Source organism: Acyrthosiphon pisum, chromosome A1 (genome assembly GCF_005508785.2).
Source record: "Acyrthosiphon pisum isolate AL4f chromosome A1, pea_aphid_22Mar2018_4r6ur, whole genome shotgun sequence".
Classification (NCBI taxonomy): Eukaryota; Metazoa; Arthropoda; class Insecta; order Hemiptera; family Aphididae; genus Acyrthosiphon; species Acyrthosiphon pisum.
This window is the reverse complement of record NC_042494.1, coordinates 106,905,292-106,922,705: the sequence shown is the minus strand read 5'-3', so window position 1 is coordinate 106,922,705 and position 17,414 is coordinate 106,905,292. Positions and strand designations below refer to the sequence as shown.

Genomic DNA, 17,414 nt, shown 5'->3' with positions numbered 1-17,414 from the left:
AAAATGTAATAAAAATAATTAGCACATTTCTGGGTTTAATTGCGTATGTCAGGTGATAGGACAATTAAATAGCTTTAAAATAAAAATAAAATTATGTCAAAATGTTGAAAAGTTTTGAAGATACATAAACAAATGCGTGATACGCATGGTTTTGATAAAAAGAAGTTAATTTCTCATAACTAAAAAAATAAAAGTTAGATTCAATTTTTAAAGGGTATTTTTTCATAATTTTTGGTATACTTTCATATTATGACGTTGGCCGGTCACTTCACCCTGGAACACATTGTATATTATTTAATATTTTTTTTTCGTACAAGGGCCTCATTTAAAAACATATTAGATATATAGCACATATAGACATATATGACATATTAGACATATAGCAATAAATAATGAATAATGTATTTATATATCACTTTATTTATAAATTATAATTTACAATCTTTTTTCCTTGCTAAATAATAATCGATTTTTTTTAGGTGATTTAATAAGTGTTACATAGCCTATAACAAAAAAACTAACGGACAAATTAGAGGCGCCTAAATAAATTCTAACTTGCCATGCCCCCCCCCCCCCTTAATCCGGGCTTGGTGGCTGGAGGTACGTAATATTGTAAAATATATCGCCCGTATGTTCTGGGAAAGTGTAGAGCTAGTTGTTATTGAGAATTCTCGATGATCGAGTGGGATAATATCGAGTCGATAGATAATTCCCATATTATATTTTGTGTAAACAACTAAATATTAATAATAATAATAATATCCTAGTTCTTAGATATGAGTCTAGATAATAATATAGTCATGTCATATAAACACGTATAAACATATTCTGACATTCTGTCAACATTTACAATAGTTCATAATTTGTTTTTAGAAAAAAAATAGAACAACATTTAATGCATTATAAAATATTATACTTAATTATAAATTGTTAAAATATTGAAAAAAAATTCATGGGGGGATCTATCCCCTCATCCCCTCACCGTTTGACCACCATGATTAATAAGAGTAGTAGGTGAACAGTTATCAGTGTATATAGCCTAATCTAACCTGCGTCATAAATCGTAGTGAATATTGCCAATATGGTCTTTACTCGGCTAGTCGGTCATAGGCACCGGTGATTGTTGTCATTTACAATTTATTAGCGTTTGAGAGTTTGAGCGCATTTAATATAACGATATTTTCTTTTAATTAAAAAAGGGAAGATAACTGTTTTAGTACTGACAATTATAATAAATATTTAAATATTTAAGTGAAGTAATATAAGTGGTTAAGTCAGGGGCGTCTATGAGGGGGTATCCCATTATGATTTCATATGAAAAACGAGTAGGATAATTTAGAATTGAAGGGATTGGGTTCTAGAAATTGTAAACAAGGAATCGGAGGCGTAAGGTGCTAAATTTGAGATAAACAATACAATTTAAATTATTTATTGCACGCATATTTTCCTTGGGGGTATTTATTCCGAATACTATTCTGTTACTGAAAAACTGAAGTGATTGGTTTTTCCTGTCAAATTAAAAAAAAAGTTTATTCACACTCCCGTGGAATCGGATAAAACAGCTATAAAGTATAATAGTATATTCATAGAAAGTATTTCAATATGTATGTGTCAAATAGTCAAAGACGATTGTATGAATAGAATTTTACTGGCAAAGTATAAACTATACTTAGGTGCATGCTACGTATACGTACACAAAGGTTTAATAGCCTGCAATAGGTAGATATAGTATGCATTGCAGTGAGTATAAAGTAGGTACTGTGAAGTACTAAAGTATCGACCATACACAAGTACACAACCTATATATTATTCAAATAATCTTGAAGATGTTGCCTCATTTTTTTCAAAACAAAATGTTCATGTACTTTACTTTTATATAAGATTCTTTTATTTAGTATTAAATCTATTTGAGTTGTACATTACTATTATTGATGGATACCAATAATGACTACTGTATACTATATTATATTTATAATTTATTATATAAGTAAAAAAGGGCTCTGTTTTATATAATATAAAAGAATATACAACTTGATAACATTTTAAATTAGGCACACCACGTAAAGAATTGAAAATGTACATATTATTATTTTCATAAATAAATTGAAATGTGATTATTTACTTATCACTTGTACTCTTCTCCGTCATCCAATGTTTGTGGCAAATGACAATTTTTCGTTTCTGGTAAAATAAGTGTAACAAAAGCACCAATTATTTGCAAGACGCCCATTACAATGAGTGATAATTGAGAGCCCATTCCCTAATTAACATGATATTTACAACATTTAACAATTGATTTAACATATAATATTTTTTTAAATAAATTATACCACATAGTTAATGACAGGAAGTCCAACAGGTCCGATCATACCAGCTACTGAACTAACGCTTATTCCCAAACCTCTAACAACAGTTGGATATAGTTCTGGAGCAAATAAAGAAAGAATAACATAAGACGACGAAATTCCCATTTTTCCAATACAAAACATTATTAAGGTCCACTGATCATCTAAAAAAATAAAATATATATAGTTCTAAAATCATACCACGCTTAAATTAGTAACTATGTATAGGTATAGTGGGTTTATTTGCAAACCTAGAATGGGAAACGTAGCAGCTAAACAAGCACACCCTCCAATCAACATACTAATATGCAGTAAACTTTTTCTGCCAAATTTTTCCATCGCAGGCCATAGTACTATGTATGTGGGCAATTCAACAGCTCCGGCCAAAAAAAAGTTTAAATGTTCATCAGAACTTAGAGCTGGTGCATAATAAGAAAGTCCAACATAAACAGTAGTGTTAACAAACCTTAGTGAAAAAAAATACGTAGTGATAATTACATTTAAACTAATTATAGGGACCTAATGATAAAAAAAAATACCATATAAAAGTTATTGCAATTGTTTTCAAACGTAAATTCGGTGTCCTGAATAGATGAAATACATTATATTTCTTGATTGTTTTACTTTTTTGATTATTAAATTCCTCTTCATACTTAATCTTATTGTCATAATATTATAAAAACATACATATAATGTTTATTTTCAAAAATATCGAATATATAGGTACTGAATATACCTTTAATTGGTCCATATAATGCAAAGAAATATCTTTTCCATTTACTTTAGCCATTTTTAATAAAATTGATTTGGCTTTTTCAAACTTTCCGCATGCCAAAAGCCATCTTGGGGATTCAGGAAAACTCCTATAATTAATGAAACTATTAGTTAATTAATATACATAGGTTTAATGTTTAAACGTAAAATGTTGTATGACATATATTATATTATATTGTATATACAGTTGTGAATTTAATTAACATATATAATTTAAAATAAAAATATATATAGGTATTTTTACTTACCACCAGTAAAGAAAATAAACAGTAAATGGTAAAGATGTAGCCAAAGCAAGTTGACGCCAATCGCGAAAAGCATACAAGACTAATGATAGAATAACCATACCGATGGAATGAGCAATGTTGGTAAGTAGAATACATGTAGTCCGATGAGCTGGGCCAACAAATTCTATAGCTGTATTTAAATAATGGTATGTAAAACATTTAGATTTCTGAAAATTTGTGTTTTGTCTTACGGAGCACATTAGGAGTTGCTAAAATTGCTGGTACAGTAAATCCTACTCCGATTCTGAAGATTAACCACGTCCAAAAATCATTGGCAAATGCAGTAGCTATACCAAATATACACTCGATAAATAGATAAATGAAAAACGCTGGTCGTCTCCCAAGCCTATAGTTTAAATACAAATACGGAATCAGAGAAAAGGACTTTATATCACAGAATACCTACATAAAGAAAAACATTTATACTAACCCATCTTGAATAAATCCAAATAGCAACATACCAAATAAACCACTAAGACCAAATATTGTTAAGGCAAAAGTTGGATAAAACTGTTTTGAACATACTAAATCCCACTGAAAATAATTTGTATAGTATACCATCAAACTAAATTAAAATAAGATTTTGACTTTTAAGCGTGTTAACATCACATAGGTATTATTATTAATACACATCTAGGTTCATTAATTTATAATATAAATTAATTAACTAATCATATAAATTACAATAATTATTAATCAATGTTTGTTCAGAGCATTTAAACTGAACTTGGGTTCTCAATGTCCTCATATGAACGCATATAAGTTAAATTATTAATTAATATAGAAATACAATTTTTATTCTACTTTATACATACCTTATTCACTCAAAAATATTCCTACTCGCCACCCCCTTAAGCAAGCTTCAGATCCGCCCCTGGTACTTGGGTATTCTGACCAATGTTAAATAATTATTTATAATATTACATTTTTATTTTCCGATCCTGTGCGGCTATAAAAGGACTGTTTATACCTATACGCATTAGGCAGTTTTGAAAAGAATAGTTTTGAAAAAAAGTCTCACATACTATTTTAGCACCCATTTAATTTCAACTCTACACATCTATGTGTTAAATTTTAATGTAGAGTTTAGATTTATGTAAATATGAAGTTAACTGGTAGGTACACGTAATGATGCAGTTTGTAGCAGTATTGCATTGCATAATGGCATTCGAACTTTTTTAATAGGTTTTTACATGGTGTTTTTGGTACCTATATTTTTTAAGACTCCGAAGAATCTATTTGATCAACCGATTGAAACTTGGAATATATAATCTAAACGTATGAATACAACTACCTATTCATGATTTTTTAAAGTTTTTTATACTTTTTTTTTGTTCTAAAAAGTGGTCCAGACATTTTATTTTAATTACAAACCACTTAGATCATTTCTAGTTTTGAAGTGTACCACTAAATTGCATTTTTTCAAATAGTTTGACCTATTTTTGAGCATAACAATTTTTTTTCTCTGTTTATTCTTAATATAAGCAATATAAGCTACATTTAGAAATTTAGAAATATAAAATTGTTATTAAATAATTTTCTTAAAGAAATTTGGTTTAATTTCAAAGATTTAACTTTCAGTGTTAAAATTTGTTCATTGTACTTCAAATTATAGCGAAACTTATAATTTTTCCTGTTACTTCTTGGTGTTTTGAGGGGGTCCGATTCACCAGATGTTTTTAAAATTGTCTAATAATTGTTTCGCCAAAAACTAAATAACTACAAATTTACAATTATGATTGAAATGATCAATTCATATGAATTTATTGATAAGATTATTGAAAGTGAACATTTTCAATTTAGTTGCTTACTTTTGTGATATTAATGACATTTAAAGATTTCCAAATAAAAACGAAAAAGTAGTTTTGGTAACAAAATTTTTTTGATTACGTATTTTGTACGTATTGTTATCATTAATATCAAAAATTATTCGGTATCATGTTGCTATGGAGATAGAATTGATTAAATTAATTTGGATAAAATCATGTCAAAGTTGTGCTGATAAACATTCAAAAAAATGAGAATGGGCCACTTGATAACTGCTGGCTCACTTAGATACCTATAATCTATAAATAGAAGGAAGTACCTACCTCCTATTGGCTATGGGCTATAACTATGGGCTTCTAGGTTTATGCAATATTTTCTCCAATACCTAGTAAGAATGTATGATACTTCATTGATATTTGATATATCATATTATTTTATGTTCGTATTTTGCAAAAAAAACGGTTTAAAAACTATAATAATAGAAATATACTACTTTATTATAGAGATTCAATTTAAGCACAACGTGATTATAACGAATCAGAATGAAATATTCATATACGGTATATGATATACCTATACGTTATATATAGGTACTACTCATATTATATTATTAGATACCTTTACTAAAATACTGTACTGTACAGACATACATTTATAGAATATATTATATTATTATAATGACCTACCTACTATAACTGAAATGTGTACTACATATGGGAGGAAGTATATATTATAATTTATTGTTCCTCAACTTTTTTATTTTTTCGCTTTTTAATTAACTTTATGTAGGTAAAAATTGTTCATTCTATAATGATTATTACTGTTGTAGTATCTATCTTTCAATCATTGAATTAAAAGAGTAGGTAATGATCAAATTTCAAAAGGTTTGAAAACGTTTTGTTTATGTATAAGCAGAGGGGTCTTTTAATTAGGATGTACTATTCAAAAATAATTTAATGCGCATCAATGATTAATAAAGTGGGATTTAAAAATATGTACAATGTCAATGTACCTACCTATGTTTTAACTAAGGTAAAATACATTTTGTAATCAGGAAAAATAAAATTCATAAATTTCAAGTTCTCATTTCTTAGAAATTATTTGAATAAAATTAACAGTAATTAGATACATTATTTAAAACATTAAACAACTATTGTCTATATAGGTACGCGATCGCAACGTAGCGATGTAGGTACTAATAGGTATAAGTTATAACAACATTAGGTAGGTCGTAGGTGCTATTCTAAATTCGAAAATAAGTAATATCGGCCAGAGCCCTACTTGAGAGGTGGTGGCTAGGTGGGCAGCAGCTCCAGGCCCCGACATAATTAGGGGGTCTATATATTACTGTAATACCTACAGTAATAAAGTTCTATTTATATCAATCAACATTAAATAATTACTTATAGACTTATATGGTATAATTTACTTATAATTTTAAAATATAAACTGAATAATATATGAAAGCGACTTTTCAAAAATAAACTAAATTTATAATTTAATTTAAGGGCCCTACCAAAAAAATATCCCCGGGCCTCAAAATTCCTAAGTATAGGGCTCTAATATATCGCAATAGCCAAAGCCTATTATATTGGATACCTAATATATTAATAATTTACTGTTTAACAACATTAAGCAATTTATTAAAAACTAACAATTTGTTTTTTAATTAAAAGTTGATTATTTAAATTTACTTCAGTCACAATTGTAGATAAATATCGACTGTGGTCATAATCCCAGAATTTGCACGTGTTATTCATTGAATCCAAACACTGATTAATTTTAGATGTATGATTAATATGTCTGAAAGTAAAGCATATCATTTAATTATAAAATAAAATACTAATCATATATTAATCTATTGAATACTCAATACAATATATATATATTATATTTTATACTTACTCTTCATCTTTACACCAATGTTCGGGAATGGAAGCCATGAATAGTTGATTATAAGCATGAAATCCACATGGCAAAACACATGGTAAAACGACTAACCAGATTAACCGTTTTTGGTACAAGCCATATTCACCAAAGTCTATTAAGATTTTATCGAAATCCATTTTTAAACAGTTTAAAAAATGACCGAAAAGACGTATGGCCGATGCTCTAATGAAAATGCTTATATACACATTGGCGTGGTACAAGTTAATTTAGCTCCCTCTTTTTTCTTCTTTTATAAAGCAATTATATAATACAGCCTATGGAGCTATCGTTAATAGGATTTTTTTTATTAAGCAGGTATAGTTCTAATATCACTATTAATATCGTATTATTGGATAGAATACGTACAGAATCATTTTAGATTCAGAGGTGCGATGAATGTATTGATTTTCCAATGTATCATATATTATGTATGTTTTTCTTTTGTGTCTATTATAGGTACTGTAGACACGGTTTATAATAGAAAAAGATCTCAACGATTTTTAACTTCAATAACTTACTGGTGGGAAAGTGAATTTAGTTTTTTTTATAGACATTTTAAGTTCAAATTTGGACGGTATTTGGTATTTAAACGAAAAATAACGATTTTAATTATTTTATTGTAAGTACCTAATACAAAAACATATTTCGTGTGGATTTTATATACACAATGTCAGAATGACATATTAAAAACATTTAGATTAATTTTAGTTATTACCTATTATATAATACCACGAAGTGGCACGGACCTATTCCATCGTACTACGGTAAGCCGGTATTGACTCAAAAGTCAAAATTCAATAACAGTAATATATGATAAGAATTAAGAGTATATACTAATTAAATAATTAAATATTATCTAATAATATCATAAATGCAATGTTTTCAAAAAACAAAATTTTTCGAAAATTAATTTAAATTACCCATCGTTAGATAGTAACAAGTATTAGTAAAAAAAAATATTACAGTTCCTATCTAATAGCAATAAAATATAAATATAAATTATTATAAATAATACTTAGTATCATAGCCTTTGCTAAGAATCATTTATGTTGTGTCGTGGCTAGGAGGGAGCTTAGCCTCCCCAAATATTTGTTTAGTCCCCCTCCAAATATTTATCTAGCCTCCATATAATTTGCATCTGTACCTATTATGTTTAATATAATCAATATCAAAATTTTCTTTTATTTTAACTAAGCAATTTTTGGCAACAAACATTTTTTCTATAACAAATTTTTTATTTGTTATATAATTTTAGAAATTTTTATTTAAATTAGTTACTCGTTAGTGTGTGAGGTAAAAACCTCTCAACATTTAAAATTGTTTCAAATGCTCCTTACAATTGCATAGGTACATAAATATATTAATTTATTAGTAGAATCTGTTAAAAGAAAACATTTTTATCAAATACTACCGTCTACAAGTGGTCTGGTTTAAATTTTGTTAAAAGATTTGTATTAAATAATATTTTTACTAGTTTATGTAAAAAAAATATTATTTATGGGGGCTGAAGCCGGTTTTGACAAAAGTCAAAACTAATGTAGATTTGACCAATCTAAACATTAATTTTGTATGTTATTGTGTTTTTAAATATATTTAAATTCCATATCATAAAATAAACCTTAAGGGAACTGGAGGGGGCTCCAGTCAATGAAAAGAAGTAACTTTTAGACCAATAAGCTAGACAAAACTGGAAAAATTTGGTTTGACAGATTTTAATTTTGAAAAAATGGTTGAATTTATAAACTTCTAGACTATGTTTCTTAGGAATCACTTTTTTTATTTAAAATCAGATGTGCCCAAAATAAATACAAATGTAATGCAATTATTTGATGGGATTTCTAAAAAAAAATGGTTATTTTAAGGTCATTTTAAATTGAAAATTGAAAATCGACTTCCTAAGAAACCTAGATATTTCATCAATGAATTCAAACATGTATACAAAATTTAAATCGGACATTCCGAAGTATGTGTAATTTACCACCTCTTATTGGTCTAAAACGTATGAAAAATACGTGAGCTGCAGCCCCCTTTATCATTTTTGAATAATTTTTATTTTAAAACTTGTTATATTAAAAAAAGCAGGGCAAGTGGATGTCGCTCTGCTGTACAGTAGATTACAAATGGGTCACTGTATAATGGATGGCATTAAATTTGAATTCAATGATATAATATCACTGTATAAGAAAAACGATTCGAGTGGAGACGGTATGTCAGTCTAGTATACCTAGACATATTATATACTTTTGAACCCCTAAAGTACCAATTTTTTCATCTTATTTTGGTGGAAACAATGCGTGCCCAAATCTTTAAATTAAAAACTCAAATTGTTTACCTTTTGTTTATAGATAATGCATATTGGAAAAAAATTTGGGCTCATATAATATATTTAAATAATAAATATACTATATACATTACACAACTATGTTTCAAATTGCTAAACAAATTTACAAGTAAACAACTATATACTACACAGAATTTGTAAGAAAATAAAAAATAATTCAAGGGGTGGAGGGGGGGGGGCACAACCCTACTACTTAGTTGTGCCACTGGTGTTAAGAGGATGTGGTACCCGCATGTGTTGTCTTCGGCTTACAAACGTGTAACATTAAACATAGCAAATTTTATGCTCAGCAGATCACGTTTAACACCGTTAAATTAAAAATTTGAGTTAATTTACCTATTATAAATCTAGGCAATATCATGAGCTTCTTATGATATTTTAATTTTAAGTATTTTAAAATTTTAAATTGTTTGTACATCTTAAAATACTCATAACTTGCTTTAAAATTAAAATATAATAAAAAGCCCAAGATTGCCTTGATAATAATCCTACTTTTAAATTTTTAAACTAACGTGTTCTGCTGAGCATAAAATTTTCTATGTTATGCGCTTGTAAGGAGACAACACATACGGGTATTACGTCCTTTTAATTTTTAAAGTAACGGAGTTTAACTTGATCTGCTGAGCGTGCAATTTGGTATGTTAAGTACTTGTAAGTTGAAAGACGGAGGCAAAACATGCAAATGCCATGTCCTCTTAATTTTGAGAAGAATAATGAGTTCAGGTTTTAAAAAATGTCACTTGTAGAATTATAGGTTATACCAAAAAATAAAATATAAAGATATAACAAAATTAATTAATTAATCATAATCATATTTTTATTAACACATAACTACAAAAACTTTTCTAAGAAAAATTGATTGGACATAAATACACAATTCTAAGAACATATTGGTAATTTTTAATACAAAAATGCAACTTTGAATGACTGATGTTATAAAATACTCTTTGCTTTTCTTTTTTTTTCTCCTTTAACAAACACTTTTCCCCTAAGAGCTTTGAGTCTTCTCATTTCTTCAATAAAGTCTTGATGTTCATCTCTAAACAAACCATATTCTCGGAGTTTCTTCATTAATAATCCTGTCTCTATATGACGAGGATAGTAGTTTATAACATTTTCTTTTTTGTATAATGGTTCTTCACTAAACATTTTCACTACCTGAATATTTTAAAAATATAAAAATTAATTATATAATTAGATATTAAGAAATTGATATTAAAATAAGTTAGGTACCCTCATAGATTTTTCATTAGTTGGCCGTACAACATCACCAAAAATACGATTGCTGAGCATCTTCATCCGATTTGCATAGTTAGTATTAGCGTTGACTAAATCACAATACTTGTAAAACCGCATTATAATCTAGACAATATACAATATTACAATTAAATTAAGAGGTATTATTATAATATATATTATATTATATTACTTTAACTTTTTGGTTTAATTTAGCTTAATATAGTTTTAAATTTTAACCAAATTTTGTTTACTATGAGCCACGATAGTACTATCTTAAATCGTGCTGTGAGCAAGATATTAGATAAGATAGTATCTATCAAAAAGTTTACGGTGTAAGACTGATAATATAACAGACTTCTATATAATACTATATATATATATATATATCAATCCAACATGACTATAGTAATCGATTAAAGATAGTACTATCTATAGCCGTGGTAATAACACAGACTATATGAAAATATAGTCTGTGGTAAAAATACTATAGTACTATATAGAAATATGTGTACACGTACTAAGACTATAGAACAATGCTAAGACAAATGCAAAAACAATGCTAAGTCCGTGTCTGTGTACGATAAAGACAATTTTTATATATATAATAATATTATTATTATCTATGTTTAAACTGTGTATAACCTACAAAATACAAAATATATAATATACCAAATACCATGGATCCAACATTAAAAAATATACCAAATACCAATGTCTTATCATATATAAACGTATTCAAATTGATAAGAATACTGTGTTGTCCATAGACGTTTATTCTTTAGTAGTATGAGTAGTAGAATAATCATAAATTAATAATTTATTGTAAATATTGTATTATAAATAAAACAAAATTTATAAACATGATGCCAGTATTAAATACAATTTTAGATTCAGTTGTGGATACAGTAAGTTGTGAAAAAATTGTTTTATTTAAAGTGAATTATTATTTGCAAATACAATTATTGTTTAGTGCACCAGTAAAGGTAACACTTTACTCATAATATTTACTTTGAATATTCAGTATATTGAAAATGTATTATAGATTGCCCCACCAACGCCTGCATTTGAAAATTTCATTTATCATTGGGAAAAATTTATGGTTAATTACTTAGAGTGGACTACAGATGGACAATTTTCCCAAACTCACATAGAAGAAACCAATGTACCTGGCCATCTGGAAATCGTACAACAGGTATTTTTTTTTTTATTGAACTTAAGCCCGTTGACTGGCCATTAGCTTTTGTTGAGGTTATGAACTATGGTTAGTAAGGGTGGTACGCGTATGGTAAGGTGTTCTTACGGTAGGTAAGCAACACGTGTATGTGGCAAGGTTTTAACTACTAAGAACCCAGGTGGTCACCCATCCGATAGCTAGAAGCTGTAGACATTACTTACTCTCAGTGGCAATGCACGACTGAGAGAAGCCAACGCTCCTAGCCACAACAGGCATTTTGAAACTATTATACATTTTAAGCTGATTATAGGTATTATTACCTTAGCAGACAGTTAAAAGATTAGTTGGACTACATTATAATGATAAATATAATTTAATTAAATTAAAGAATACTGCGTGAGAAAAACAGTAAATAAATCTGAATTCATAAATTTATTTAAACAATTATAAATAGGTAGACAGTGGCGTATTGTTGGAGATTATATTATCATCTAATACCTTATAACTATGTCTATGTTGATAAACATTAATATAAATGGGGTGCTTATCCCAGGATAATCCTGAGAAAATGAAAAGTACTATATAATGTCAAAACAATATACATATATTATATTATTTTAGATATTACTATGTGAAGACAAAAATGAAGAAACCGCCACTAACTTATGCATGGAATATGTATTGAAAAATGATCTATTTAATATGCTAGCAGTTATAGCAGAAAAAGAAAAATTAATTGGTATTAGGATATTAGTATTAAAATATATGACAAATCTTATCAGTCAATTAAGAAATCCAGTATTAGCTCATCCGTCTTTTTTTGTCACTATTCAAGTATGTGTTCCAAGATTTATTTTAAGAAACTGTACTTATTAATTTTATATTTTTTTTTTTTAGAGGCTAATTAGTTTATGCGACAGTGTTTTGTATAATAAACACCAACAAGATCAGATTCACTTTTTATACATGCTGTGTACACTGTTAAACAATCAACAAAATATTTCAATTATGTTTTTTTCATGTGTAATATATATACTTATACATATAAATTTTATCTGTTTGAAGTAAATTTAAAAATACCATTTATTAGGAAGCCAATATGTATCATTTGAAAGAATCTAAGGCACCATCAACAGAATCAAGAACATTTAACAGATTAAATTTATTGGATTGTGTATTGACATACATCAATACCAAGGTTTGTATATTTTAAAGAGATTATAACATGTATTTTAAATACTGTTAATTATTATTAATATAGATAATTTTTCTTAGAATACAGATGTATACTATAAATGTTGTAATTGTATACTGCTGCTGACTAAATTAAATGATGAAAATGTGATAGACTTCATAATTAGTAAAACTAGACTATGTTCAACATTAAGTGAACATTTCAGAAATCTGTTTTGTGCTTTACCGACTACATTAGATTACAATGGACTAGAAACAATTGAATTAAATTGGAGGTGAGCGGAAATGAGTATTAATTTAAAATAATTTCTATTAAGATATGTTTAGAAATATAGGTAATTCATGTGTATTGTGAAACAAATTTAATCCAAATGCATTTTAAATATTTAATGGTCACAATATTTTTATATAGGGATGATTACAATGCCACTTATTCAAACGATGTCACAAAATTTTTTTGTTGGTTAAATTTTATTACTGAGGTATGTTTCTTACTTGTATAAATAATGTTAAAAATGTTAAGTAACTCGATATTATTTTATTTTTAGGTCATAAGAGATGGTCAGTTAAAAATATCTTATTCATTGTGTGAATCATTAAGATTATTATTTTTTATTAAATTATTTGATACTCCAGAGCAAATATCGCCTTCTTATGTTTTTTTGTTAAAAAAAATCTACAAAGCAGCGGACCATACACCTTTAAATTATAGTAGGTATTGTTAGCTTAACGTTATTGGCATTTACTAATAGTTAAATTGATATAGTTACTTGAGAATTTATTTTATTTGCAGCAATGAATTATTGGTTACGGTCAGAGCTTGATTGTTCTTATTACAATAAACAAACGCCAATAGACATTTTAATAAAATTGTCTTCCAATACAGATGATATTTTTGTTTTCAACATTCTCAATTTTTTTATAGTACTTCTTATATTTATTAGTTATTATTAGTATGATTTGTATTACTATTGTCATTAATATAATTTTACTTTTTATTAAAGGATGTATTAATTGATTCAGATAAAGAAGTTTTGGATTTTATAATATTACGATTTGTCAATAATAGAAACTATTATGAAAGATGTACATCAGGAACATGGAGCGATGAAGAAGACGAAAGAGAAAAAAAATTACTGTCAAATGAAAATAATATTAACACTAGTCGAACTCTTGCACCTTCAAGTATTGATAGAATAATTAACCGGTATATTAATAATTTAATATTTAAATAAACATAAAATAATCATTAATTTGTCTTGTATTTTTTTTTTTTTATTAAATGTTTAGGTTGCTAGCATTGATTCCTCAAAACCTACACTCAGACCAATTACATACATTTAAAGATCACATAACAAATGTGAAGAATAACTATGAGAATATTTTTGATAGATGTACAAAATTAGATTGGCCTACTGAAGCATTAGATTCAGTTCAACTATATGATTTTGACCAGGGGCCATTTTTAAGAATGATTTTTGAAAAAATCAGCAACATCCCTAATCAAGTTATTATTATTATATAATTATTATAAGTCATGTTTTTAAATATAAAGTAACTGTATTTATATTTTAAATATTTTTTAGAACTCATCAACTACCCTACAGTTAAAAATAATATTAATATTTTTAAGTTCTTTACCTCATCCATATCTACATGAATACTTATTAAATTCAACATTACCGTTAAAACGTAATGTACCATCATTGTACACGATACTGTGTCATGTACTTAAAGAACTACATAAGAAGATATTAGCATTCCCAAATTATAATGAAGAGTTGATTCAAGCAAGAAAACGCATTTTAAATAGTACTTCAATCAAACTATTAAAAGAAAAGTAAAATTGTTAAGTGCCTACAATAAATAGACAATGATAATGTTTATCATTTTCTTTTTCAGGGATTCTGAAGTAATACTATTTAACAATGCGGTGATTTTAGAAGAATTGTGTAAAGAATTGGTAGCAGTACTATTTGTGAAGTATCATCATTCAAACTCAGCTTAATAAAAATTAAAGAATCTATTTATTTAAGTTTATTTACAATAGATCTATAATGAATTATAGAAACCTATAGTGTAAACCCTAGATTTCATGGTACACTATGTTCCAATTGTGTTTACTATTATATTATATATTATTTATAAATAAATATATTAATAATCTGTATTGAATACATTATTTGTTATAGGCTAGAACTTTATCATAATGCTACATTTTTTTATAAGAAAATGTATGTATGTTTGGTACTCTGACAGTGTATAATATAAAATTGTATCTACTTGATACTCTTGTTACTGTAATTCATTGGTGATGATGGGAATATACACCTCAATGAAATAAGACCTGAGAATTAAAGTCTCGACCCTCGCTGAAAAAAAACTTAATTTTAAGCTATAGTTTTAAAATATGCTTCAAGCATAGTTTAGTAATTTTTTTTGTTGACGCACTCGGAACGGATTGGACTGATCCAACTAATTATATTCGTCATTGCTATTGCATATCTAATTTTAGTAATTAGTTTTCAACTTAACATATTGTACAGGATAATTATTTTTATTTATGTATTAAAGTCAATATTTTTTAATATTTTAAAGTTATATTGATATTTTTTCACTGATACTTTTTTTTGGAATTGAGAAATTATTATTTGAGACTTTTTTCTGTTCCCTTTCATGGATAGTAATGACTAGACAAGAATGTATACAAAATACAAATAGTACTGAGGAAAACTGCACAAATAGAGTTTTCAGAAATAAAAATATTATTGTATTGTTATTTTCAGTAGAAAAATAATAATTTAACACTGTTAAAGTTGCTGCGAGAGTCGACTGTCATAATGAATTTGGTTAGTGGATGCCACATGGCCACTCCTGCATTTGTTGTCTTCTTATTTTAAGACTGGCAACACACTGTCTAGTTTCTCACAAAATTATATCCACATCGATAGAAATCATCCAGTTGTCTGGTTTGATCAAAGTACATCGGTTTGAATTAGACCGACCACACTAAACTAAAATAACTACTGTGGTTACCATAAACCGCAGTAAGTCGCAGTCAAACCGGACAGTGTGTTCATGCACTAAATGATTTAAATAGTAAATTTACTTTCAGAAGTGCACGTTAAGCTTTGTTTGTTACAGTATTAGAGTAAATTTACCCATTATCAAATTCAAAGGTTAATTTCTGTGTTGTGTTGGAGGTTCTAATTCAAAAAAATTTAAAGGTATGAAAAAAATTTCAATTTAAAAATTCTCATAACCTGTCATAAAATTTAAATATAGAAAAAAACACAAAGGGCTCAGGTATGATGGTACTATGATAGGTCCGTCCATATTAAAACTAACGAAGGTAATGTGAACTGCATTACTGGGATGAGATTGAAATTTCAAATCATGATTTTTGAAACAATACTTCACTAGAATAATAGGGTATTTCCAATCCTCACTTGAGAAGTCATGTAAAATTATCTTTATATTAAGTTCCTTTTTTTACTATTTTTATCGTTATAATTTTTTAAGTTTTTTACTTTAATATTTGAATGACACTATATGTATATTTTATTTCAAATTCCAAATCAGAAAATTATTTCGATTATTTCAATTTATACATTTTTGGATAAGTAGATCGTTAGTTATAAGCGTTTAAAGTTTAGATTTGCGGAGTATTGGACAACATTTTGCAAGGTACACCTGTGTAGGAATAGTAGGATAATCCTACACAATGTCGATACTATCAAAAAGACCATACCCATTTTCTATTTGACACTTAATTCCAAATTGCAATGTCATTAAAACCTGCTCTCAAAAATACTTCAAAGCAATCCAAACAAGCGCTTCAAACAAAATTAATCAAGAGATCTTTTCAATGATATCTAAATTATTTACCTATACAGTTATGCTAAATTCATGTACAGGTAGCTCTACTGTACACTTTCTACACTACTTCCTTCCTCCTCGCCCCATCAACATTGATTCCTTAGATAGTACATCCATAAAGTACGTTTAGTATAGATTGTAAAATATATTATCAATAAACGTTATTTTAAAAAAAGGACGTCTGGTATCTGAATATGTTGTCTTTGTCCAACACATATAAAACATAGCAAATATATGTACAAGAACATACTACAGTTTATTAATTATAGTTAAAAGTTAAAGCATCAAATTTATAGAGCAAGAGTCAGCCACTTGGCCTGCAAGATGGTGGAGAGGACCGCAGTAAATATTTTACTTAAATGCTGACTTTTTTCTTCATTATACGTCTTATGCAGTGCTCGAATTGGGAATTATTAAGTGGAGAAGCTCAATCCAACAATTTAAAAACTGCGTTCCAAGTGCAAAATTATTCAACACAGACTCGT

The 17,414-nt window shown here is 27.4% G+C and overlaps 3 protein-coding genes across 4 annotated transcripts in view; 1 reads left to right on the top strand and 2 right to left on the bottom strand.

Annotated features, from left to right (window-relative positions):
* Positions 1 to 1,900: 1,900 nt before the first annotated feature.
* On the bottom strand, positions 1,901 to 7,441 carry LOC100167322 (carcinine transporter). The gene is made up of 10 exons (XM_001946441.5): positions 7,079 to 7,441; positions 6,868 to 6,976; positions 3,837 to 3,940; positions 3,598 to 3,752; positions 3,368 to 3,536; positions 3,082 to 3,208; positions 2,885 to 3,003; positions 2,597 to 2,811; positions 2,331 to 2,509; positions 1,901 to 2,260 (listed from the first exon to the last, which is right to left on the bottom strand). The coding sequence occupies exons 1-10, from the start codon at positions 7,237 to 7,239 to the stop codon at positions 2,126 to 2,128; spliced, it is 1,473 nt and encodes a 490-aa protein (XP_001946476.1). The 5' UTR covers positions 7,240 to 7,441; the 3' UTR covers positions 1,901 to 2,125.
* Positions 7,442 to 10,246: 2,805 nt separating this feature from the next.
* Positions 10,247 to 17,414, bottom strand: part of LOC100160494 (28S ribosomal protein S33, mitochondrial) — a 17,392-nt gene continuing 10,224 nt past the window's right edge. The window contains exons 1-3 of one of the 2 annotated variants that reach the window (XM_008189935.3): positions 10,873 to 10,908; positions 10,677 to 10,805; positions 10,351 to 10,601 (exon numbers count right to left, since the gene is read on the bottom strand). In XM_008189935.3, coding sequence (XP_008188157.1) covers positions 10,377 to 10,601; positions 10,677 to 10,799 — 348 coding nt within the window. In that variant the 5' untranslated portion in view covers positions 10,800 to 10,805; positions 10,873 to 10,908 and the 3' untranslated portion in view covers positions 10,351 to 10,376. Of the gene's footprint in view, positions 10,602 to 10,676; positions 10,806 to 10,872; positions 10,909 to 17,414 lie in introns of those variants that run through there. The other variant, XM_001949140.5, reaches the window with a different exon arrangement.
* On the top strand, positions 11,433 to 15,220 carry LOC100165211 (protein FAM160B1). The gene is made up of 13 exons (XM_001946495.5): positions 11,433 to 11,587; positions 11,725 to 11,874; positions 12,478 to 12,690; positions 12,754 to 12,879; positions 12,947 to 13,054; positions 13,132 to 13,325; positions 13,463 to 13,532; positions 13,599 to 13,761; positions 13,844 to 13,974; positions 14,055 to 14,257; positions 14,341 to 14,557; positions 14,637 to 14,890; positions 14,953 to 15,220. Exons 1-13 carry the CDS (start codon positions 11,543 to 11,545, stop codon positions 15,056 to 15,058), a joined length of 1,980 nt encoding a protein of 659 aa, XP_001946530.2. The 5' UTR covers positions 11,433 to 11,542; the 3' UTR covers positions 15,059 to 15,220.